Source organism: Desmodus rotundus, chromosome 1 (assembly GCF_022682495.2).
Source record: "Desmodus rotundus isolate HL8 chromosome 1, HLdesRot8A.1, whole genome shotgun sequence".
Taxonomy (NCBI): Eukaryota; Metazoa; Chordata; class Mammalia; order Chiroptera; family Phyllostomidae; genus Desmodus; species Desmodus rotundus.
In genome coordinates, this window is record NC_071387.1 from 99,408,776 (window position 1) to 99,433,048 (window position 24,273).

The 24,273-nt window shown below is 59.9% G+C and overlaps 2 protein-coding genes, 1 long non-coding RNA gene and 1 other non-coding gene across 18 annotated transcripts; 2 read left to right on the forward strand and 2 right to left on the reverse strand.

Moving 5' to 3' along the window:
• The first annotated feature begins 987 nt into the window (after positions 1–987).
• RAB26 (RAB26, member RAS oncogene family) lies at positions 988–7,036 on the forward strand. 5 transcript variants are annotated; one of them, XM_024553213.3, is made up of 9 exons: positions 988–1,322; positions 2,448–2,558; positions 4,940–4,981; positions 5,066–5,132; positions 5,269–5,321; positions 5,683–5,748; positions 5,829–5,885; positions 5,980–6,069; positions 6,176–7,036. In XM_024553213.3, the coding sequence occupies exons 1-9, from the start codon at positions 1,128–1,130 to the stop codon at positions 6,455–6,457; spliced, it is 963 nt and encodes a 320-aa protein (XP_024408981.1). In that variant the 5' UTR covers positions 988–1,127; the 3' UTR covers positions 6,458–7,036. The 5 variants fall into 5 exon arrangements, with proteins under 5 accessions (XP_024408981.1, XP_024408984.1, XP_024408983.1 ...); XM_024553216.3 differs by having other exon boundaries at positions 5,993–6,069; positions 6,176–6,415; XM_024553217.3 differs by lacking the exon at positions 988–1,322 and adding an exon at positions 3,718–3,926.
• A 432-nt stretch (positions 7,037–7,468) lies between these two features.
• Positions 7,469–8,288, reverse strand: LOC139441048 (uncharacterized). Its single transcript, XR_011651450.1, has 3 exons — positions 8,152–8,288; positions 7,838–8,071; positions 7,469–7,618 (listed from the first exon to the last, which is right to left on the reverse strand). It is a non-coding gene; the product is annotated as an uncharacterized lncRNA (long non-coding RNA).
• On the reverse strand, positions 7,714–7,797 carry LOC112298518 (small nucleolar RNA SNORD60). Its single transcript, XR_002974157.1, has one exon. It is a non-coding gene; the product is annotated as a small nucleolar RNA SNORD60 (small nucleolar RNA).
• Positions 8,289–8,370: 82 nt separating the features above from the next.
• On the forward strand, positions 8,371–24,120 carry TRAF7 (TNF receptor associated factor 7). Of its 11 annotated transcripts, XM_045189752.2 has the most exons (24): positions 8,371–8,554; positions 8,936–8,966; positions 10,326–10,390; positions 12,586–12,704; positions 12,934–12,986; positions 15,229–15,295; positions 15,423–15,514; positions 17,816–17,932; positions 18,419–18,511; positions 18,699–18,732; positions 19,360–19,543; positions 19,642–19,776; positions 20,488–20,705; positions 20,782–20,855; positions 21,075–21,123; positions 21,203–21,330; positions 21,511–21,593; positions 22,334–22,373; positions 22,499–22,615; positions 22,706–22,828; positions 23,022–23,141; positions 23,230–23,361; positions 23,444–23,563; positions 23,738–24,120. In XM_045189752.2, exons 2-24 carry the CDS (start codon positions 8,937–8,939, stop codon positions 23,750–23,752), a joined length of 2,208 nt encoding a protein of 735 aa, XP_045045687.1. In that variant the 5' UTR covers positions 8,371–8,554; position 8,936; the 3' UTR covers positions 23,753–24,120. The 11 variants fall into 11 exon arrangements, with proteins under 11 accessions (XP_045045687.1, XP_045045681.2, XP_024408987.1 ...); XM_071222023.1 differs by lacking the exons at positions 15,229–15,295; positions 15,423–15,514 and having other exon boundaries at positions 8,426–8,554; XM_045189747.3 differs by lacking the exons at positions 10,326–10,390; positions 15,229–15,295 and having other exon boundaries at positions 8,466–8,554; positions 12,917–12,986.
• The last annotated feature ends 153 nt before the right edge of the window (positions 24,121–24,273 follow it).

Sequence of the window (24,273 nt, forward strand, 5' to 3'; positions counted from 1 at the left end):
GGTGCTGCCCTTTTGTCTGCACCTACCACCCCCAAACCCCAAAAGAGGAGCATCTTGGTTTATCACTCCCAGGATTCCATTACAGTCTCAGCCTCATTCTCAAAACCCAGAGCATCTCAGGTAGGGGTTCTGGGACAGAGTCCCAGGTGGCCTAGTTGGGGGGGACGTATCAGGCCCTGTAGAGGGGTCTGCCAAGGACCAGTGTGGAACATGGTGCTGGAAGTCCAAGAGCCAGCCACTGCCTGGGGGAGAGGCCTCCCACTCCCTTCACCAACCAGATGCTTGAAAGCAGAGAGCCTGCTGCTGGCTGTGGGGGAGCCAACTTCCCTTTTCACTAGACTTCAGCCTAGCAGGTAGGAGCTGTGGGGGAGAGCTCCTGCCAGCTCAGCCCTGATGCTCAGCGGTGCCTGCTAAGTCCTGTCTCTGATAACCAGCTGTCTGCTGAGTCTCAGCCCTGGGTTCATCTGAGTTTGTTTGGCAAGCCAGAGTTCCTGGACTCGGCTGCCCTGGAGGAGAGGGGGGGCCCTGCAACAGTCCAGGTGGCATCTCTGGCTAAAAAGAGACAGAATCCCAGGGTGCCTGCACCCCCTTGTAGTCCCACTGCCTCAGCGCCCCCTACTTCAGAGCACTCCCCTTGTCCCAGACCCAGAAATGGTCCAGTGGGGGTCACTGGGCAAGAGGCAGCGCGGGGCTTAGTAAGGCACAGCGCGCAGAGGACGGCAGGATTTCAGGTGCTCCCTCACCCAGACCTAGCGCCCCACACTCCAACATAGGCCAGGAGGTGGCCACGGGACTGTGCCCATCAGGCAGAGGGGCACTAACCTGCCCACCCTGGGCTGTGCAGGGGTCTTCGGACCCTGTCTCCTGGGCGGCGGGCTTATTTGCATGGCCCCGCCTCAGCGCAGCCATTGGTGGCTGCGGAGGGAAGCCGGGGGCTGAGTGGCTGCGGGCTGTGGGGCGGCGGGGGTGGGGCTGTGGAGAGCCGGGAGCCCCAGGATGCTGCTGCTGCCAACGCCGCACGACGGTTTGGGTCCCAGTGGAGCTCCGAGTGAGCAGAGAGCAGGGCGCCCAGCTGTGCGTGTGAGGTGGCTGCTGTGGGAGCTCACAGACTGCCCTCCCCGCCTGCCATGTCCAGGAAGAAGAGTCCCAGGAGCAAGGAGGCCAGCGCTCCCGCTGCCTCAGTGTTGCCCACCGCCAATGGGTCCTGGCCCGCAGGCCCCGGGACTGCGTGTCCCCGCTCCGAGGCTCTGCCCAACGGGCCCCCACAACCTGGTCGGCCCTCGCTTGGCGGTCGTGGTGACTTCTACGACGTAGCCTTCAAGGTGAGCCGGGTACCCACCCCACCCCCACCATGTGAGCGCAGCAAGTGGCACCTGGCAGGAGCCGATGGGGGGGGGGGGTCCGGGGCAGGGGTGCAGGACCCTGCAAACCCTTGGCGCGGAACTGGCTGGAGCAGCTGGCACAGCGTAGCACGCGAGCGCGAGCGAACGCGCGCACACATACACACACACACACACACAGCTGTGAGACTTGGGTTTGGGATACCACACAGGCCTGCCCCCTACCCTACCCGCCCCCCCCCCCCCCATGGCAGAGCAGGATAAGGGGCCCTGCGGAAGTCAGAGCCAGGTCTCTCTTCCCGCTCCCAAAATGCCTCCGCCCTCGCTGTGGCCCCAGTCTCAACATTTCCCATATGCTGCTTTCCCCCAACCCCAGGGTCTGAGGATCTCCTCCTTTCTAGAGGGCAGGGAGACTAAGAAGAAGTTTGCCAGTGGTGTGGAGCACGGGAGCCTCCTCCAGGCCAAGGCAGAAACTTGTGAAATTGTAGGGGCTTGGCAGGACGGTCTTTGGGTTCTGGAGGCTTTGGCAGCAGGCTGTGGAAGGGTGGAGGAGGGGTTAGGCCTGGCTGCCCCTCCCTGCCCACGGACCTATCTTGGGTCCCTTCTCCTGACAAAATCTGACCCTTATGTGGGACATTCCTTCTGTATCTGGCTGGATTGGAAGCTCTCTGGCTTAGAGGCCCCTACAGGCCTCCTAGGAAGTCCCTAGTTGCCAACCCCCTGGTTCTGCTCCGCACCAAGCCCCAGATGCTCCCCTTCTAGATCAAGTATGCTGTCCAGGACCTGGGGGTGGGGGGTAGGTAAAGCCCTGGATGCAGGCAGCTGCCCTTACTCCCCATTGATTGAGATGGGCATCTGTTGGGGAGAGAGGGGACAGAAACCTGTAGAGGCAGAAGCTGGAGGTGCAGGCCAGCTGGGATCATAGCTGCTGTGTCTCCGGCAGTCCTGAACCCAAGTCCTGGAGTCCACCTGTGGGCCTGGGGTGCCTCCCTCCACTCCTCCTCCTCACCCACAGCCCCTCTCTGACCAGGCCAGCTCAGGGAAGACCAGACACCCCTCTAAGTGGGCCAGCACCCCAGCCCTCACTGTTCCTCCTTCTCACCCCAGGTCATGCTGGTGGGGGACTCTGGCGTGGGGAAGACCTGCCTGCTTGTGCGCTTCAAGGATGGAGCTTTCCTGGCAGGAACCTTCATCTCCACTGTGGGCATCGACTTTCGGGTAAGAGTGGAGGTTGACATCCTGGGCCCCTAACACCAGCTCATTGAGTTCTCACAACACCCGTGGCAGCTGGTTCTCCATTACACCATGGCACTGACAGGCTCACAAGGTGGAGCTCCTGTAGGGACCCCTGAGTCCAAGAGTCAGGGTGGTTGAGGTGAGATGCTTTAACCATCAAGCTGCCTGCCTCTTGACACCCCAAGGGTCCTGGAGACAGATGGTGGCTGCTTCTGACTGAAGTAGAGATGGTACCCCAGATGTTATACTGGGGTCAGTATAACAACCCTGGGGCTCTATCCTGTGACTCTGGGTAAGTGGTCACTGGTTCCCCCAGGGCCATCAGCGGCAACTCAAGGCCCAGGTCCACTTGGGAGGCCAGCATCACTGTCCCACTGTATATAGGGGACCCCGAGGTGCCAGGCAGGCCACCAGGAACTACAAGATAGATGGCTATGGCTCTTGAGCCCACACCCCATCCAGCAGCTGGAGAAAGGGTGTTACCTAGAGACCAGGGGCTTGCTTGGGGGAAAGGTCCCAGCCTTGGGTGAGGAGGCTCATGGGAAATGCTCCTACTCAGCTACTCTCCCCTGCCAAAAGCCCATAACCAGCCCCCAGCTGGAGGGCTATGTCCTGGGGTTCTTCTGGGGTGCCCCTGGACTCTTGACTCCCAAGACCTTCCAGCACCTCAAGCAGTTTATGGGGTCAGTAGGAAATGATAGGGGCCACGGCTTCGGGCATGCAGGGCTCCAGCACCAGAGCCCCCACCTCTGCCCGTGAGTCTAGATCCCACGTACCAGTGCTGTGGTGCTGCTTAGTTGCTGGTGTGTTCTCTGCAAATCCTGAATTTGCATTTTTCTCACCCTTTAATTAGACACAGTTCCTTAGAGGCTGGGAGGAAGGCCTACTCTGGAGACAGGAAAAGGGGCTCCCTCCAGCCTGGGAGCCATTCTCTACCCTGTGTGGGGGGACCAGATCCCCTCAAGTCCTCTGAAAGGGAGTTTAAGGGTTCAGGTGCCAGAAGGGGGCTGTGTAGGCCAGGGCAGGTGGTCTTTTGCCTGTTCTAGCTCTGCTTCCCCCCCCACCCCCCGTCTCACCTCCCTGTCGGTTCTTGGGCAGGTGGTGAGGGAGGTGAGGTGGTTGGTTTATACCCCTGTTCCAGGCGGCAGGAAAGGCGGGGTGTACTTCCAGCCTGGCAGATGGCTGGGCTTGGTTCCCTGGAGATCCAGAAGCACCCTGACAGCAAGAGCTTGGGAAAAGGGAGACAGTGACATTCCACCTACCCCCCATCCCCACCTGGTAGATGGAAACCAGGGTTGGGCCACTCCCTTCAGAGCTGGCTAGAGAGCATCGCCAGGCAGCAAACACAAGGTGAGCACCCACTGTGTACAAGGCAATTCTGCGCTCCACTTACTGCACTGGGCCCTCTCCTCAGGGAACTGCCATCCCCTGCGGAGAGCAGCTTTTAAATGCCAACAAATGCTCTTAGCCCTCACTCTGGGCCAGACATGGTTCTCAGTGCTTTGCACATAGTAGCTCAAGTCATTGGAGCAGCCATGTGATGGGCAGTCTTGTTATCTCCATTTGTGGATGGAGAAACTGAGGCACAGAGCATTAGTAATGGACCTGGAGTCACATGGTGGGTGACTTCAAATGTTATACAAATGGCTCCAAGCAAAAGGAGCAGCGTGTCAGAGCTGAGAGATGCCAGTGGCTGGTAAGGGGGCTGGGGTCTACACTGGGGAAGAGTACAGGGGAAAGAGGTGTGGGGTAAGGCTGGATTGGTGGGTGCCAGGAATAGGAGGCAGGCTAGGGTGAAGGGGCTGGGCTTGAGAGGTGCTGGGGGAGGGCCAGAGCAACTGGATTCGGTGACCGACGGGTGGGTGGTAGCAAGGGGCAGTGCAACTGGTGTGGCAGTGTGCCAGGCCGGCAGGGTGGGCAGGGGAAGAACCACCTGGCCCAGAATTAGACGCTCATAGCCATGGAGGGCAGCAGCCTGCAAGTCCACCACTACATCCATCTGAGCGGGAGAGAGGCCTGGGTGCCCCCTGGGCATGCGCCATCAAGAGGGGCTCACCAAAGGCACACGGGAGAGCTGGGTTGATACCAAGACTTGGGTTCAAGAAGTGTTACCTCCAGTTAGGAGGTAAGGTTAATCAGGAGGTGGGTGTTGGGGGCAGAGCTCGGCCAACTGAGGGACCAACAGGTTAAGATTGAATTCAGAGGCATACCAGGGGATCATCAATTTCAGGCCCAGTCCTGGCCTGGCACTGCCTGCCTCTCCCACCCTGCACTCCCCCCCACCCGCCCCCCACCCCCAGCTGAAGGCCCCTGCCAGGACATGGCACTGGGCTCATTGCCGGAGCTGGCTGATTGTGTTTCAGAACAAAGTATTGGACGTGGACGGCATGAAGGTGAAGTTGCAGGTGAGGCAACAGGGGAAGGGTGAGTTGAGGGCACCTGGGAGGGACGGGGTAGCCTTGACCACTGGCCTGTGTCTGTCATTGCAGATCTGGGACACGGCTGGCCAGGAGAGGTTCCGCAGTGTCACCCATGCCTACTATCGTGATGCACACGGTGAGCTCACGGACGGTGTCCCAGCCCAGGGAGTTGGGGTTGTGGTCTTTGTCTGTGGGTGCCCTGTTCCCTAGGCTTCTGCTCAGAGAAGGGTTGTGGGTGACTGGAGGTGTCCTCACTGGCCCTCTGCCCCCAGCGCTGCTACTGCTCTATGATGTCACCAACAAAGCTTCCTTTGACAACATCCAGGTCAGTGGCTTCCTTCTGGGCAGGTGAGTGGGGTGGTGGCAGCGATGGGCCATGATGGGGCCTGAGCCGAACCCCAACCTCCCTCAGGCAGATCGCCTCAGGGTCTGAGGACCCTGCTGAGAGCAGGGAGGGGAAAAGAGGGCCCCCCTGGGCTTTTGGTGGCCCACATTGAGCTGAAGATGGCCTGGGTAACCTTCCAGCTCCATTAGCCCAACCAACACCTTGACACTTGTCAGGGGTACCTCAGCATGGCACACTGGTCAATTCTGGGCCTTTCCTGTTAGAGGCAGTGTGCAGGGTATGGCCCGGATAGGGAAGGAGTGTGGGGAACACCAGCCTGGTCTCAGCTCTCCCATGACAGGCCTGGCTGGCAGAGATCCGGGAGTACGCCCAGCACGGCGTGGTGCTCATGCTACTGGGGAACAAGGTGGGCGCTGCCCCTGTCCTTTCCCCCAGCTCCGCGGGGGGTCGGCCCCAGGCCAGTTCTCACCAAGACCCCTGTGCCAGGTGGACTCTGCCCAGGAACGTGTGGTGAAGAGGGAGGATGGGGAGAAACTGGCCAAGGTGAGTCTGGGTGAGGTGGGTGGCTAGGGGGGTACCCCCCCCCGGGGGCTGTAGGGCCTGGGCTGTCCCCACCAGGATGTCTCCTGGCTAGTAGCAGCTGTTTGCAGGAGTATGGGCTGCCTTTCATGGAGACCAGTGCCAAGATGGGCCTCAACGTGGATTTGGCCTTCATAGCCATAGCAAAGTAAGTCCTGGCAGTCACCGGGAAGGCCGCCAGATTCAGATCTAGGGTCTGAATCCCCTTATTGGGGGCACAGGCCACTTGTTCCATGGTTGCCCCTGTCCCACAGGGAGTTGAAGCAGCGCTCCATGAAGGCCCCCAGCGAGCTCCACTTCCAGCTGCACGACTATGTCAGGAGGGAGGGCCGCAGTGCCTCCTGCTGCAGACCCTGAACCTGGCTGGGTACAGCCTCTGGGCATCCTGCTGGGAGGCCCAGGCTCAGCCCAACCCCTGGAAAGCTGGTCTACAGGGCCCTGTGACTTGTCACCCAATGGTCAATCCCAGGTTTTCCAGGACTCTCAGGCTAAGCCTACACCTTCCCTTGTCTGGGTGGCAATCTGTATGGCCTTGAGCTACCGGGTGTGCAGGCATAGCCAAGGCCCTCACAGAAAAGCCAACTGTAAGAAGGGGTACACTAAGCAGGGAACCTTGGTGCTCTCTGCTGCCCCCTCCTGGACAGAACTCAGCTTTGAGTTTAGGCAGCAGTCCCTAACCCCTTAAAAAGCCATGTCTTCAGCTGCCCATGCTCCAAGCTGAGGGCTTCACTGAGAACCACATGCGTTTGTGCCAAGGACCAGGGGTGGGGCATGTACTCCCAGCCCATACTAGAGTGCTCTGGTTCCATCAACAGGGTCTTCTTCTCAATTTCCCTTGGAGGATGCCAAGACACTGGCTTTGTAACACAAGTAATAGCATGTGGTAGATTACAGAAATGTCAGGTAAACTAGGACCACCAGCTGTTGCCTGTTGACCAGGGTACCATCTCGGCAGGCCATGGTATTGGGCACTACTTGCCCACAGTTGAGGCCTGTATTTGGCGAGGTCAAGCCAAGGGGGCTGGTCATGCACTACATCTTGTACTAAAATCTTCAAGTCTTTTGATTGAGAGCCTTTGTTTTCAGTCCTAGTGAATAAAATTGTATTTTCTGGAGTGCCCGTGTTGTCCGTTGAAATCACCTTTTAGAGCTCTCTCGGCAAGCCCAGGTCCTGACTTCAACACCAAGAGGGTGGCACCCCTTTGTAGCCACGTTGGCAAAGAGATCAGAGCAGGGCTGCCTGGACCACGACGCTGTCCAAGGAGCACATGGGAACCTGGGCAGTCAACTCGACTTCCCTCCAAAGATACAAGAAAGCACTCAGGGCCAATGAATCATGTTAGCGAGGAATTAAGATTTCATGACCCACCCCAGGGCAAAGGCATAAAGAATGCTTTTTTTTTTTTTGGCCTTATAAGCAAAACGGAGGTTGTCTCAGCAGGTGGGAAGGACGAACTTCCATTTTTATGCTTATATTCCTTCCCGAGGCTGCCCAGGGATGAGCCAGTCCTCCCATGGACTCCTATGGTGTGAAAATAAAGACTCTTACACTTTAATAAATTCTTACCACCTTTGATTTATTGCTAAGCACTTCAAATATTGTCGATATGGACAGTATACTCCAGACTTACCACCAGGTCCCTGGCCTGATTGACGTTGATTTACATTCAAGGTCTCCAACCAGATCACCAACGGTTCTGAAAGGCAGACAGTACAGCTATATACACAGAAGCCCCCTGTCCTCATTTGTTTTTACCCCCAGACCCACCCGCCAATGGCGGGGGGCACCCTTAAGCCTCAGTCTTGCAAAAATAATCAGACTGCACATGCAGTTTTCATACGAGGTGTCAGAAATTAAAGCAACTCATCACAGGCTCAGAGCGGCGCCGGGGAGGCCAGGTTTGGCCCAGTCTTACCTGTAGGGCGCTGTAGGTCTGGAGGTTCGGACTTCCCCGACGGAACTGGGTGGCTGGAGGTTGGGCAAGAAACGTGTACAACGGTGAGGACAAAGGTGGAGCTCAGGCCGAGGCTGGACCCCAGGGCTACGCCGGCCTGTGGGTTTGGGCGACACCCTCGGCTTCACTCGGTGCCCAGCTCCTCTCCGGGCTTGACAAACGGAGTCCCAAAAACAAGAAATCTTCAGTCTTGTGCTTGACCCCGAAAGAACGAAAACATGTGAGGTTCAAGCTTTTATAGAAACTGCCCCACCTCTGCGATTGGATAATCCTACCACAGTATCTGCCCCCACCGCTGATACGCTGCGCTCTCTACTCTTCTGGATTTCACCAGTAGCACCATGGCATTTCTTTTGGGGGCGGTCTTCCCTTTTCGAAAGGCCATTAAACCTGTGAGCGACGGATGCACAGAGCCAATTAGACTCCAATCTGCCACGTAGAGTAATTATTGCCGTCACTGCAGCTCCGCGACCTCGGCGCCGCCGGAAGTCGTAGTTTCCGAAGAGTCGCACTTGGGACAGCCTCCCGGGCCACCAGAGAGCGGAAGGACTACAAATCCCGATGGGCTCAGCGCCTGACACTTCCGGCTCGCCCGTCTTTTCCCTTTCTCAGCCGGCGGCCGTGGGGGCACGATGAAGAAGGAGGGTGGTCCTGCCACTCCCGGGCGGCCGCGGGCGGGTGAGTGAGTGTCCGCGCGGCGCGCCCGGCCGAGGCCTCGCGCTTCGGGGCCGCGCGGTGGGGCGGGGGCTGGGTGCTTCGGGGTCCGGCACGGGGTTGAGCCTTGAGGGGCGGGGCTGAGACGAAACGGGGTCTCCGTTCCTGTCCTTCTCTTTGCCTGTCAGCTGGTTTCTTGCTCGCTCCATTCTTTCTTTCTCTTCCTTTTTATTTATTCCTTCTCCTTGTGTTTATTGAGCGAGGCCGGGGTGGTCAACACTGTTGTAAGCGCCAGGAGACTGAGGAGAGCATGATCCCAGTTCTCATAGGCTTTTATGGTGTGGGATTTCTCAGCCTCGCTACTGTTGACACACAGGGCTAATCATTGCCTGCTGTGCCTTGTAGGATGCTGAGCAGCATTCCTGGTCTCTACCTGGTAGGTACCAGTAACCTTCCCCACCCCCCCGCTGCGACAACCAAAAAAAAAAAAAAAAATGTCTCCAGACTTTGCCAAACGTCTCCTGGGGGACAAAATCCTCCCCCACCTTGAGAACTGGTGATTGAGAGGGAGGAAGTGCTGACCACACAGGCAAAATCATGAGGAATTGTGGTAGGTGCTATGATAGAGGCAGGGCGCCAAGAAAGAAAGTACTGGAGGCTCCTTGTAGGCTTGGGGCGGGGTGGGGGGACCTACAGCAAGTAGTCTGTCCTAGAAGTTGCTGGAAGAGCATGCCAGGCAGAGGGAGAAAGAAGTGCAAAGGCCTGGAGGTGCTGGAAGAGCTGCCTCAAAACAGGGCTTGGCTCTAAAGGGGACCTGCATCTGGCCAACCCGCTGGCCCTGACTTCAGCATGGCCAGCCTGGGCGGCACACTCCACTGGCTGCTAGCCACAGGCCCAAGGGGGCAGGGACTCCAGCTAGCCTGATCCACAACCCCTCTGAGTGTTTCCCAAGGGAAAGTGGGGGCAACAGATCCTGGGCTCCCTCCAGGGCAGTGGGCTGGGGAAGGGTTCCCAACCAGCTGGCCTGCCCTCCACGGAGGCTGCTCAGAGAAGGGGTCCGGTGGGTGTCTCCTAAAGAGGGGCTAGAGCATTGCAAGTGGCTGTTCAGTTCCTCATTGGACAGTGAGCGCACCCTAGAGCCCCGGAAAGCCCAGGGCCCTGTAACCCTTAGATACAGACTAGGGCAGACAAAGATCCCTGGGCCCCTCCTCTGGTCTCCCCTGAGGCCTCTGGGAACGGGCAGGGTGGGGACTTGGAGGGAGCTGAGAGGAGGAAAACCTTTTCTCATCCTCCCACCCCCACCCAGGTCTTCCTAACCTGCCCAGCCCAAGACTTTTCCCAGTTTGGGAGAAGCCAGGCCCTCAGGCAAGTGAGGTTTCTTTCTCTAGTTGACAGTTTCCTGACTGCCTGAGAGCCTCAGGCAGACTGTGGGGTAGGGGAGAGACCTACTGCTCTGGGGGTCCAGGGCACATCCCCAGGACAGCTGGGCCAGAGCACCCCTATAGCTGGGGTTTGGCCTGCAGGATGAGAAGATACCGTAACAGGAAGACTTATTGCCAAATGCAGCCCTTGGGGGACTGACTGGGCCGAGAGTCTCTTGCTCAATTCTAAGATGCTTAGCAAGCAATCATTGTTGGGAGCTGGGCGGGGCGCACAGATGGGGGGTACTGGCTTGTAGCCCCAGGTCCTGCCTACCCTGTCCCTGGCTGAACCCGTGTGAACCCTGAAATGGTTCCCTCCCTCCTTTCCTGGCTCAACTTGACTTGTAGGCCAACCTTGTAGGTCCCCCCAACAGGTCGTGTGTCAGGGCTGTGGACCTGGCCGTTGCCGGCCTCCCAGGACTTCCCAGGCAATTCCCCGGTGAGCCCCGCATGCCTTTCTGTTTACTTCACTTCATAGTGAGGGACAGCCAGACGCTGCTCTCCCAGGCTGCAGTGACAGGCACGTGGGCACACTGTATTCACGGGGGCTGGCGGCTGGCGGCTGGCTGTGGTCCGGGGGGAATGCCTGTTGGGGTCCTGGCCCTGGACCTTTGACGCTGTTCACTGGGGCCAGCATCTGGCCTCTTGGCCCTGGGAGCTCGCAGTGGAGGGAGCAGTTGGATTGTAAGATGCAGGTCAGTGTCAGCTGTGGCCTTCCTGTGAGTCCCCGGCCTCCTCTTTGCCCTGTGGTGCTGAGACCGCAGCCAACCGTGAGCTTCCTGAGAGGGTGGAGCCTTTTCTGCTGCTGGTCAATTCCCGGAGCTCCTGTTTTGGGCTATCCGGGCCTCACCCTGGCCCAGGTGTCCTTACCCCCAAGCAGGGCGGCCCCCTGCGACTTCTGCTTAGTAGGGAGCCCAGCAGTGGTGCTGGAGGTGAGGCTTCCAAACATGCTACATTCACACCTCTGCCTGAGGGCCTGGGGTTGCTCATTCTCTGGAGACTCTGCCTTTCCTCCACAGGACAAGCCACCAGGGAGTCTGGTCTCCCAGGGAGTGGGGCACGCAGCCAAGCCCCTCATGTCACAGTAGGAGGAGCGGTGGATAGGATGGTGATGCTTTGCCCAAGCTCTCGGGCACCCCTATTTGCCAGACCCAAAGGGCAGTCAGAGCATGGGGAGGGAGTGGCACCTGGTAGCAGTGCCAACTGCAGGGCTTGAGAGCCGTCCCTATGAGGACTGAGTCGTGACGGCTAGGAGGGTGGTATTGCAGGTGGCATTTGAAGGAGCTCATGGGGAGAGAGGGACGTAGAGACATCAGGGACAACAGGCGGCTCATGAGCACAGTGTGGGGACCCAGGGCTCAGGAGACAGCCCCTCCCTGCAGACCCGTGGGCTGGGTTGTGGGACCACTGGGTAGACCCCCACACACTGCGTTGCTGTGGTGTGGGGGTGTGGGGGACATTGGCAGGTGGGCCTGGTCAGGAGAGCCTGATGGAGAGGTGCCAGAACTGGCTGGACTGTGCTGTTGCCCTCCATGCTCTGCTCACCTCGGGATGGGGCAGTGTGTCCCGCCTTCTCCCACAGTGTGGGGGGCTCAGCAGCCTTTCACCTGGAGCCTTTCTTTGTCCCGCGGGGCTTCCAGACCACAGGGCCCCCCCACTGCCCATGGTACCACTGGGAGTAAGATGAGCTTGGATTCCCTCCCCATGGGGAGCCCAGCTTCAAGCCTGGGCCTTGTGGTTCAACATGGCCAACTGCACCTCAGGAGGGGCAGGCAGAGCTCATGACAACAGGCTGCTGTGAGTCCGAGCAGTGGGAAGACCACCGGAGGGTGGGCGCCCTCAGGCAGTAGAGCAGCTCTTCGAGCTGTCCTCAGTGTCTAATCCCTTCCCTCACCTCCCAAGTGTGCATGCGGGGGTCTGCTCAGTGCTCCTGGGCCGCCCCGCCCCTCTCTCCTGAGCGCTGGAGCGGGGAGGCCCGGGATGATTCACAGTAGGCCTTCTCCCTGCCATCCGCCCAAGACCTGAGTCACAGTTGGGGGGCAAGGAGGCAGCCTTTGTTTCTGGGGTGGGTGACCTGTGGAAGGTAAAGAGTCAGCCCCTCTCTCTCCGCCCCTCCTCCTGCCCACGAGGGGCTTTCTTTCTGTGATGAACCTTGTGAGGAGGTGGGCTCCAGGTACACCACCCAACAGGGTGTCTGAGGTGTGGCCAGTGTCTCTGCTGTCTCTGCCATTGTGGCAGGAAATAGGCATGTAACTTGGTCACTCTGTGTGTGCCCAGCCTTGACCCCAGGGACATTTGACACAGGGCCGGGGGGATGGCTCTCCACCCCTGGGTTTGAGCTGGGTGGGCATTTCCAAAGGGTTAAGCCTTAAAGGAAGGTAAAGCTGAGTGCAGGTTTCCTGCCTGCACCAGGGCCTCCTCCCGTCCTCAGGCCTCAGGCCAGCACACCTGTGGGCGGGGAGGGGCAGAGACTTTGCCCCAGTGGACTTGTCCTTGTTGGTGCTGCTGATGGAAAGAGGTGGAAGTGTGCCCTGTGGTGGGCTGAGCGGAGCGGGCCTGCCATGTGGACTGGCCCTAGCCAGCTGGAGGGCCTGGCCGCCATGTCTAAAGCCCCCCTTTGTGTTCCACCCACAGGAAACGCTGCCAAAGGACCCTAGATGCCTCTCTAGAGCATGAGCTCGGGCAAAAGCGCCTGGTACAACCGCTTCTCTGGTGGACCTACCAATCTTCCCACCCCAGACATCACCAGCGGGGTAAGGGGTGCCCTGTGGGTAAGGGCCTGCCCTTTGTGCACGCCCCACAGGTGCAGGGTCCCCCGGCGGAGCCTCTAGAGCAGTCCTGTTTCCGCCTGGAGGTCCTCTGGGTGGGCTGTGATGCACGTGCATGGTGTGTTGGTGTGAAAGCATGTCAGTGCATGTTCACGTGTGTCCACATCCTCTCTGGAGTCAAAGCCAGGTCTCATCAGTTCTCTTTCCAGACCAGAATGGAAACGACCTTCGGGCCTGCTTTTTCAGCTGTCACCACTATCACCAAAGGTGAGCCTGTGAGCCAGGCCAGCCCAGCTAGAATCTGGGCAGCCTTAACTCTACCAGTGCCTGTGGGACCCTTCTTGGTGGCGTGGGGTGTGGGAGCTGGCATCGGAAAGAGGGCAGCTCAGTTCAGCAGCCCTGCCAGCCCCCCACCCCGCCAGCTAGGCAGCTGGGATCTGCAGCCCTGCTCCCTATGTTTCCCCTCTGGCCACTCTGTCCTTCTACCCCAGCAAACCCCTTCCCCTTCTTTGTGGTACCTTGCTCATCACCTCTCCAGGGAGGGCTGTCCCAACTTCCCCAGCACCCTGTGCACACCTGTCCCTTGTCACAGTGACTCCCACTCATCCCTGCCCCGGGTTCCTAGCAGCCTCCAAGTTTGGGTTTGGGGACTGTGTGGGCATGGGCAGGGAATAAGAAGTGCTCTTGGGATGCTTCCTCAAGTCTGGTCCCACCGCTACGGCTCCAGTGATGTGTGTTCGAGGAGGTCATGAGGAATTGGCACATGAGGGCGCGGTCTCCTTCCCAGAGTCACGGGGGCAGGGGCCCGCCCTGTCAGGGCCAGGGTCTGGGGGTGGTTTGTGCATTTGCCTTTTTGGCTCTTGGCCCCTCTTAGGAGCATACCAGCTGCTAACTGGCTTTTCCATTGCTTTTCCCTGGTTTCCTCTGGGCGCACGAGGCGATGCAGTCACAGGGCCACTGCACACCTGCTCATGCCAGCTCCTCTTTGCTGCCGGGTGACACTCTCAGGGGCTCAGAAAGAGCCCTCTTTTTTTCTTAGATATTTTTTCCTGAAGGAAAAATAAATAAATATCACTTCTAATCTCATCATCTAAGTAACTTTCTTTTTGTTTTAATCCTCACCTGAGGATATTTTATTGATTTTATTTTTTTTTAATATTTTATTTTATTTATTTACAGAGAGGGGAAGGGAAGGAGAGAGAGAGGGAGAGAAACATCAGTGTGTGTTTGCCTCCCATGTGTCCCCAGTTGGGGGCCTGGCCCGCAACCCAGGCATGTGCCCTGACTGGAAATCGAACCAGCAACCCTTTGGTTCACAGGCCAGCGCTCAATCCACTGAGCTACACCAGCCAGGGCATGTTTATTGATTTTAGAGAGAGGAAGGGGGAGAGAGACACACATCTACGTGAGAAAGAAACGTTGATCAGTAGCTTTCCGTACGTGCCCCAATGAGGATCAAACCCACAATCTAGGTATGTGCCCTGACTGGGAATCGAACCTGCAACCTTTTGGTGTATGGGATGATGCTCCAACCAACTAAGCCACCTGGCCAGGGCCCAAGCAACTTTCTTAATTCCTCATCTACCTGCAGAGATGGCACAGCCTTGTCATGGCAGTTGAAAGCTCAAGGGCAGTGAATGACGGGCCCATCTTGCCCTTGTCCCACTCAGAGACCCCCTTGGTGGGAGGGGTAGGTCAGAGCCATGCCTGGACAGTCGCCACGTTTGCCCCCTCTCAGGATAGCCAACTGAAGCCCGTATCATAAATCCAGCCCTTCGGAGCGAGTTTTTGTGACATCCGGCCCTGGCTGGGGCCTGAGGCCAGGGGAAGCCACTCCTAGCTTCTGGCAGCCAGGCTGACGGGCAGTAGGAGATGGGCATGAGCCTCCCTCCAGCAGCCTTCCCTGGAGGAAGCAAGAATGCCAGTGGCTGGTTCTGGGGTTGTGGAGGAGCCAGGGGTGGGCGGTGGGAAACGGTGGCGCTAGAGCACCAGACTGCCATCTTGGCCTCCGTATGCCAGCGGAGGGGCTTCAGACCTCTCCATGCCTCCGTTTCCTCTATGCACTGAGGCTATCAGAGAACCCACCTGGCAGGGTCACCTTGAGGGTTAGATAAGATGACGTCCTAGCTCCTGCCAGGCGACCTTAGGTGTAATTACTCAGGTGTTGGCCTCCAGCCTCAGCTGGGTAAAGTGGCCCCAGGGTCAGGCTGGGTGCTGGGAGTTGGTTGTAGAGGCTGAGAGGAGACCCCTCCACCACCACCCCGCCTGCCTGGGGGCTGCAGGGCTCAGCGCAAGGACTGTCCAGGGCAAGCTGAGCCCCGCAGCAGAGTCCTAGTGATTAAACCTGGGGAGGCCACCTCGGCCTGCCCCCTTCCCACCTGCCTCGGCCCTGGGGAGGGCTGAGAGCTATTGACGGTGCACAGAGTGGGGCGGGGCTCTGGCTGGAGGCATGGGGCCAGCTCATGCTGTGCCCTGCTTAGGCCCCTGCTGAGGATGAGGCGTTTTCCAGTTGCCCCCAGCCCAGCCCCAGCCGAGGTGCCATCAAACCCAGAAGGAGGCGGTGGGAGCCAGCATGGGTAAGGAGGCTGCCTAGAGAGGACTAGCCAGACGCTCGGCCCTGTCTCTGGCTCACTGCTCACCACGGTGAGTCGGGCTGCCCCTGTGGCCCACAGTCACAGCACCCTGGCCCTCTTTTCTTGGCAGCGGATGGGACCAGCACATACAAACAGCACCGCAGGACACCCTCCTCTTCCAGCACCCTTGCCTACTCCCCTCGGGACGAGGAGGATAGCATGGTAGGTCTGGGTCACGCTCACTGCCCCCTGCCTCACAGGAGCCTCCCACTGGGCCTCGACTGCTCGGGCCAGGCCCCAGGAGAGGATGGAGGTGGGATGCTTAGCCTTGAGGAGCCTTCAGTGATGTAGTCTGCAGCGGAAGTGAGCTGGTGGGACAGACGGGGCTGGCACGTGCGGACGCTCTGAGGCCTGAGCACCAAGGCTGGATTGCATGGAGAGGGGCCATCAGGGACTGCTGGGCCAGAGGGTGTGGTGCATTTGGCTCCATCTTAAGTGGGTAGGAGCCACAGACAGTTCAATCAGGAGAGCCCCCATTTTTTGAGCCCCTGTGCTGGCCCAGTAGAGGATGAGGGCTGGATTGCCAGGTAGAGGCGAGAGGCCTGAGAAGGGGCTCCTGATGAGGGAGATGGGCCCCAGCAGATGGAGAGAGGAGGACAGGCCTGCAGAGTGAGGAAAGGGTTCAAGGCAGAGTGGGGGCTGGCCATCGGCGGCCAGGCCGTGTGGCCGGGGTCATAGTGGACATGCCCTGCCTGTCCACTGGCACTTGTCGCTGGGCTCTGGGCCTGCCTGGGGAAGCAAGGACTGGTTCCGTGGGCGTGGGGCACATGAGCACGCTGAGCCCACCCATCGCTGACCCGTCCTGTGCCCTGCTTTCTGATTTCCCTTGGCGGTGGCCCTACCAAACTCTCCAGGGTCCCCTGCCCTCCCAGCCTCTCAGGACCGAAGGCTTCTCCTTATGCTGGGCTGCCAGGCCTGTATTTCCTATTCAGTAGGAAGAAAATGGTTTTTCAATGACTTGAACACACACATTCGTGTGCCAGGCACTGCACTAGGCCTCCTAGGACAAGTCACACAACTTGGCCCGTTCTCTCCAGCTCTTCCTGCTTCAGTCTCCACAGCCTCTGACTGGCCCATGGGAGTGTGACTGGAATCAGGAGGCCCGCCCTCCCATGGGGGCCTCCCAGGAAGCGAATTCTGTGTGTGTGGTTGTGGTCTTGGCCTTGGTGGCTTGAAGGAAGTGGCAGTGTGCTGTGAAGGCCCTGAGCCAGTGACTGCCTGGGCATCTTCTCTGTTGGCTGCTGGGTGGGACCCTGGAAGCTGCCCCTCTATCTGCCCCGGGTGGCCGACAGTGTCAGCCCCTCACTGAGGAGGGCAGGTGGGCAGGGGAGAGCGGAGCCAGGCCCCGCCTGGCTTGCTTAGCCCAGCTCCTGTCTGGACCTGCTCTTGCCCTCTGGCCCCCACTGCTGCCCGTGGGTTGGCTTCACTCACTTCCTCTGACTTGCCCCTTGTTTCTCATATAGCGTTTCTATGCAGACTCACTTCTTGGAACGCTGCGGAGGGAGGTGGGCACAGCACTGGTGAGGGAAGTGCTCTCTCTGGGCACACCAGGGACACGGGTCTCTGCTGCCCTCGCTCTGGAAAGCTGGGCCCTAGAACTGGCCGGGCCTCTGTGCAGAGCTGGCACCACCTGGCCAAGCCTCCCTCTACCCTCTGGCGGGTCCAACACCCCGAGCTGGTGGGGAGGGGATGGTTCCAACTGCCCCCACACCCATAGAGGCTCAGAGGCAGTTGGGGCCTGGGGCAGCCGGGACTGGGAGGGGCCTGTGGAGGCAGGAGGTTTGTGGCTTTTGAATGAGGCTTCTGAGCATGAGGGAAGGAGTGTGGGAGCAGTGGCTCTTGAAGGATCTCTTCTGGAGCATTCCAGGCCCAGAGGGGAGGAAGGGACACCTCCCCCCCCTGCCCAGGATTCCCCCAAATTTCATCTTTGGTGGCTCTGGCAGAGGCAGGCGCCCAGAGCCGTCCCTCCTGCACTCAGAAACCTGGCCAGGGTTCAGTGTGTGTATTTCCGCCTTCCCTGGGAGCCTCAGTGTCCCTGGCCAGAGAAGCCAGGCAGACCGCTGAGCCTAGCAGGTACCTGGAGCCTCTTCCGGCCAGCTTTCATTCCCTTCACTCTAGCAATCTGGGGCTGCGGCCGTCCTGGGATTGGCTGCTGGAGATGCCCCCTCTGCAGCCCACATTCCCTCACGGGAAGCAGGAAGCAGGCCTAGCATGTCCTCGCAGAATTGAATAGCAGGAAGTCTCTCCATTTACACAAAGAAAGTTGGCAGGCGTGAGTGGGTGGCCCAACAGGGCCTGGATCGCTGGACAGGAGCGGGCCTGGGCATTGCACCCGCTCTGCATACACACACCATGGCCCCTGCAGCCTGAGTGAGCATCTGCTAGGATGGGGTGGCCCTCGGCGTGCACAGGGGCTTGGCCTCCCCCTCCCCCGGCTGACAGGTGCCTGTCTCCATGCTGCAGCCCCCCATCAGCACCCCACGCCGCTCTGACTCAGCCATCTCCATCCGCTCCCTGCACTCTGAGTCCAGCATGTCCCTGCGCTCCACGTTCTCGCTGCCCGAGGAGGAGGAGGAGCCGGTAGGTGTGGTGGCCACAGGGTGGGCTCGGCACAGATAACTCCAAGGGACCCTCGCTGTGTTGTGGCAGTGGTGGGGGACACTTTCCCTCGGGTACAGTGAGGGAGTGGAAGGGCCTGGTGAGAGCCCCCACTTCTTTGGTCCATACCAGGACCCCAGGCCGGGTCCCCTATGCATGTTCTTCCTACTCCCCACCCCAGGGGCTTCCCAGGGACCAACTTCAGGGGCCCATGTGGGGCCCTTCCTTGTTGCCATACCAGGTAGAGGGGAGGTGCTGGCAGGCGAAGGGCACACCTGGAGGGGTCCTCCATGCTTGGGCCCTCAAGTTCAGGCCCAGTACTAGGCCTCAGCAGGTTCCTCTTGGGATGCACCCCAGCTGAGGTGCCCCTACCCTGAGAGGGCAGCCCAGGCCTGTAGGGGGAGGGGCTGCCCCGCCCCGCCCCCATCAGCACCCCGGCCCATCCTCACTTGCCCTGCCTGGTTCTAGGAGCCCCTGGTATTTGCGGAGCAGCTCTCGGTGAAGCTGTGCTGCCAGCTGTGCTGCAGTGTGTTCAAGGACCCTGTGATCACCACGTGTGGGGTGAGGCCACCTGTCCCCTCCCTGACCGATGATGCACCACCTCGGGTCCGGGTGGGCTGCCAGCCCCATTCATGTGGAGCCCAGGCCTTGGTCACAGGCCTGGCCTGGCCACCCAGTGGAGGCCCTGTGCACTGGGCACGGGTTGGTGGCTGTGGCTGCGCCCCAACTTTATCCATTGTCTCCACAGCATACATTCTGTCGAAGATGCGCCTTAAAGTCAGGTAAGGCCCTTTCAGACCCAGGCCTGGCCACCTTGTCTCTCAGCTGGTGGGACAGCCCCTCCAGGGAGGTCCCAGCCCAGGCCCAGTACTCGTCGTGCCCCTGGTGCCCCTGGCTGCACGGCACCTCTCCCTAGTCCTGCGCACAGTGTCCATGCTGCAGGTGGCGGCAGCCCCTCGGTACGCTCGCGCCAGGTCCAAGATGTTGACGAGCAGGGCAGTAAGACCCATGGCTCCGGGCTCCCCGGGCTCCTCGCGTGCTCTCCCTGGTGGAGGCTGCCCTCACTGCCCCGGCTGCTGCCTCTAAGTCTCATGCCTTAGTAGCATCCAGGCACCCCTGCAGGGCCCCAGGCTGGGTCCCCTCCTGCTCTGTCCCAGACCTCTGGGCCCTGTCCTGCAATCTCGGGTCAGCTGGAAGGTCTCATCCAGCAGTCATTCTGGGTGGCCTGGTCATGCACCCCTCCTATTCTGGATACCTCAGAGGGGCAGGTAGACAGGTGAATCAAGGCCCTGACAGGGGCTCAGCCCACCAGCGGGAGGAGCAGGTTCCAGGCCACTTACCTGGGGGCAGAGCTGCCAGGGGAGGGGCTGGCTGGGCAGGCCACGGGGTCAGCATGCCCTCCCCTCCAGAGAAGTGCCCCGTGGACAACGCCAAGCTGACGGTGGTGGTGAACAACATTGCCGTGGCCGAGCAGATTGGGGAGCTCTCCATCCACTGCAGGCATGGCTGTCGGGCAGCAGGGGTCGGGAAGCCCACTGTCTTTGAGGTGGACCCCCGAGGGTGCCCCTTCACCATTAAGCTCAGTGCCCGGAAGTAAGTGCTCCCCTGAGCCCCCAGCTCTCCACCAATCAGGGGTGCTAAAAAATGGTGACTCTGGGGACTCAGCCTGTTCCGTGTCTTGCCTCTCCCAGGGACCACGAGAGCAGCTGTGACTACAGGCCTGTGCGGTGCCCCAACAACCCGAACTGCCCACCCCTTCTCAAGATGAACCTGGAGGCCCACCTCAAGGAGTGCGAGCACATCAAGTGTCCCCACTCCAAGTACGGGTGAGTGGGCGGGGGTGGGCTCCAGGGGGCTGCCCTGGGGCGGGGGGGGTGGGCAGGGGGCGGCGGGGGGCCTGGGCTGGCATTCACCATCCCTCCTTCAGCAAACCTTTGTTGAGATCCACCTGTGTGCCGGGCACTGGGGAGACAGCCAGGGTCCCTGGGGAGATGGACCTTAGCGGGAGCCACACCATCGACTATGTAATTATAAACCGAGGTACAGGTGCTGCGAAGGAGAGACCTGAGCCCCATGGGGACACTGAGGGGCCAGAGTGGTTGGGCAGCCCGGGGTGGCCAGGGAAGGTGTGAGATGGGAACTAACGAGCGTGTGAGCATGAGCCAGGCAAACACCAGGGCAGGGGCTTCCGACAGCTGGGCCAGCAGGGGTGGACTTGAGCAGCTGGCCAGAGTTGAGAGCAGATGGAATGTAGGGTGGGAGAAGAGGCAGGCTGATGAGGGGTGTGGAGGGGCCCTTGAAGAGTCTTGAGCAGGAGCAAAATGACTGGGCAACCCTTGCAGAGTGGCCTGCTGCATGCTGGCGGGAGCAGGGCAGATGGGCAGGCCTGCAGCTGTGGAGAGGATGGTGGCCCATCTGGGGTGCTGTGGGCGCAAAAGTGGGATTCAAGAGAGATTCTTGGGGTGGAGGAGGCAGAAGAAGGGCCCTGCTGTGCGGGCTGGTGAGCAAGGGGGCAGGCAGCTGTCCTGTCCCTCCAGGTGCACATTCATTGGGAACCAGGACACATATGAGACGCACCTGGAGACCTGCCGCTTTGAGGGCCTGAAGGAGTTCCTGCAGCAGACGGATGACCGCTTCCACGAGATGCACGTGGCCTTGGCTCAGAAGGACCAGGAGATCGCCTTCCTGCGCTCCATGCTAGGCAAGCTCTCAGAGAAGATTGACCAGCTGGAGAAGAGCCTGGAGCTCAAGTTTGGTGAGAGCCCTGTCCAGAGGGGGTGGGGGTGCAGCTGCTCCCTCTGGTCCCTGACACTGTCTCCCCTGCCACTCAGATGTCCTGGATGAAAACCAGAGCAAGCTGAGCGAGGACCTCATGGAGTTCCGCAGGGATGCGTCCATGTTGAATGTGAGCGGGCAAGGGACAGATGCAGGGAAGTTGGGTGGGGTGGGGGATACAGGGCTGTCCCTCTAGTCGGGCCCCAGCAGGAGGCTTGCCCTGCTCAGGATTAGGTGTCTGTATTGGGGAGGGCTGCTGCTGCACCTGCCCTGCCTGGCCAAGCTCAGGCTGGCGGGCGGGGGAATTGTGAAGCCACACCCACCGTGCCCTCCGCTCTTGGCCTTGCAGGATGAGCTGTCCCACATCAATGCACGGCTGAACATGGGCATTCTAGGATGTGAGTATGCTCCCCCTGCTGCTCCCACCACTGTCCCCAAGGACTCCCCGTTCCTTACCAGCCCCTCCTGTCTCTGCAGCCTATGACCCACAGCAGATCTTCAAGTGCAAAGGAACCTTCGTGGGCCACCAGGGCCCCGTCTGGTGTCTCTGTGTCTACTCCATGGGGGACCTGCTCTTCAGTGGCTCCTCTGATAAGACCATCAAGGTGGGTGGGGCCCTGCCTGGGTGGGCCTGGCAGGGTGGGGGGTGGGCACTGCCCATGGGCGGGTCTTCCCCTCCGAGGCAGGGCTTTCTCCCTGAGGATGGCTTCCCTCCTCATTGCCACCCTTCCAGCCCGGGCACCTGGCTGATCTTGCTGGGACCCACCTGACTCTGGTCTCTGCAGGTGTGGGACACATGTACCACCTACAAGTGCCAGAAGACGCTGGAGGGCCATGACGGCATTGTGCTGGCACTCTGCATCCAGGGGTGAGTGCAAGCGTGTGTGTGCCCACTGGTCACAGGGGCCCATATGGAACGGGGGACATGAGACCCCGTGCTGCTGCCCCATGGGTTGTGAGCTCAAGCCTGTGCAGCCACATGTCGAAATGTAGCTGCATCTGTCCCTCCTGTGAGGCACACGATCCTGAGCAGGATGGGCCCCCGGGTGGTAGCCTGGGGCCCTCTGTCTCTGACTTCGTGCATTCACAGCACATAGCCCTGGCCCTGGAGTGCCTCAGGCAGCCAGAGATGGGACATCACAGAGTGGAAGCAGGAGCTCGGCTCTGGTTGGCCTGGGTATAGCTCGGGGACAGGACTGCAGAGCAACTGGCCCATCTACCTCCCTGCCCCCACGGTGGCCCCTTCTAGACCACCTCTCCTGTCTTATGTCATAAGGTGTTGTGTTATGGTCATGAGTGAGGGGGAGGGGGAGAGAGGGATTCTGGGTCACAGGAAGCAGCAGCCGGACTGCCAGCGCACTAACTAGATAATTGCCACCCAGCTCACCTGTCAGGCTCTCGCCACACTGGCACTAGGGTTTGGGCCTCCACTTCCAGTGTCCCCTCACTGAGACAGGAGCACTGAGGCTGGGCTTGAAGAAGCAGCAGTGGCCTTGGCCCTGCCCCAAACTGCTGATTCCTGGTGGCCAGTGCTACCTCGGCCTGCAAGGCAATGTCAGTGAGGACGGTGGCTTCTCCCACCCTGACACCTTAGCTTTGCTTCCCCAGGTGCAAGCTCTACAGCGGCTCAGCAGACTGCACCATCATTGTGAGTGGGGCCTGCGGGAGGGCCAGGCCACGCCAGTATCTGGGAGCCCCGGGCACACTGCCAGGGGGCCTGGGCTCACGGCAGCAGGGCTGGTGCCTGAGGCTTCCTGTCCTCCCACTTGCCAGGTATGGGATATCCAGAACCTGCAGAAAGTGAACACAATCCGGGCCCACGACAACCCGGTGTGCACACTAGTCTCCTCGCACAACATGCTCTTCAGTGGCTCTCTAAAGGCCATCAAGGTCAGGCAAGGCGGTGCGTGTGCACGTGCCAGGCATTGGGGTGCTGGATATGCGTGGCCACCCAGCCCATACTCACAGCCGTCCTCACAGGTCTGGGACATTGTAGGCACTGAGCTGAAGCTGAAGAAGGAGCTAACGGGCCTCAACCACTGGGTGCGGGCCCTTGTGGCTGCCCAGAGCTACCTGTACAGTGGCTCTTACCAGACAATCAAGGTACTCCTGTGCCACACTCCCAGTGGCAGGTCCCCTCCCTGTACCAGTACTGCCCTGCTTCCTTCCCACCCCGGCTGGGAGACCCTCACATACCCCCTGGGTGGTCAGTGGGCTGCCCACGGTGTCTAAAGCCCCTGAGGCCCTGGGGATAAGGCACCTGGCCTGCGACCAAGTGGCCTGCACTTCCCCATAGATCTGGGACATCCGGACCCTCGACTGCATCCATGTCCTGCAGACGTCTGGTGGCAGTGTATACTCTATCGCCGTGACAAATCACCACATTGTTTGTGGCACCTACGAGAACCTCATCCATGTAAGGGTGGACGCCTAGGGGTAGGGCCTGACTCTGGGCCCCTGTCCCCACCATTTGTGTCTCTGACCTGCCTGCGCCATCACCCCAGGTGTGGGACATCGAGTCCAAGGAGCAGGTGCGTACCCTGACAGGCCACGTCGGCACCGTGTATGCCTTGGCGGTCATCTCGACACCAGACCAGACCAAAGTCTTCAGCGCGTCCTATGATCGGTCTCTCAGGGTCTGTGCCAGCCTGGTGATGGTGGGAGGCTCAGGGCGGGTTACCAGGCCTGGGCAGGTCCTCACGTCTCATGTGCCCCCAGGTCTGGAGTATGGACAACATGATATGCACACAGACGCTGCTGCGTCACCAGGGCAGTGTAACGGCGCTGGCTGTGTCCCGGGGCCGGCTCTTCTCAGGGGCTGTGGACAGCACTGTGAAGGTCAGTTTCTTGGCTTGGGTCATCCAAAGAGGCTGGCTGCACTTGCGGAGCAAGGGGTTGGGGGTGAGGAGCCAGCAGCCCTGAGCAGGTGACAGTAGAGGACAGGTGTGAACAGCAGCTGGTATTGGAGCAGGTTGGCCAAACGGGCACCTGAAACAGAGCCTTCCTCTGCAGGTTTGGACTTGCTGACAATACAGGCCAGGTCTTGGCTTCTTCTGGGCCCACCCTAGGCCTATCCATGCCAGGCTGGCCACGTGGGTGGTAATCAGGGTCTCTGCCTGCCCATTTGGAGATAGGCGGGCAGGCTCAGCTGGCCAGGCAGTGCCCTCCCGATCCTGCACCTGGTGAGCATCCCTCTCTGCCTGGCTCTGTCATCATCGCTGCCAGAACAGTGCCCAGCCCCTCTTTCTACACTCCAGGTATCATGCTGGTCCGGCCCGCCCTCCGTCCCTGTTCCTGACGGACTGCGGGGCCTTTGTACTCAACTTTTCTATTGTTTTTAGACTGTACATAGATTTGATTACTTCCCGATTGAAATAAAAGCTGCACAGCTCTGACCCATGTGGCTCAGTTGGTTGGGCATCATCCTGCAAAGTGAAAGGTCATGGGTTTGATTCCCAGTCAGGGCAACATGCCTGGGTTGGGGGTTCGGTCTCCATATGAGAAGCAATCGATAGATGTTTCTCTCACATTGATGTTTCTCTCCCTCT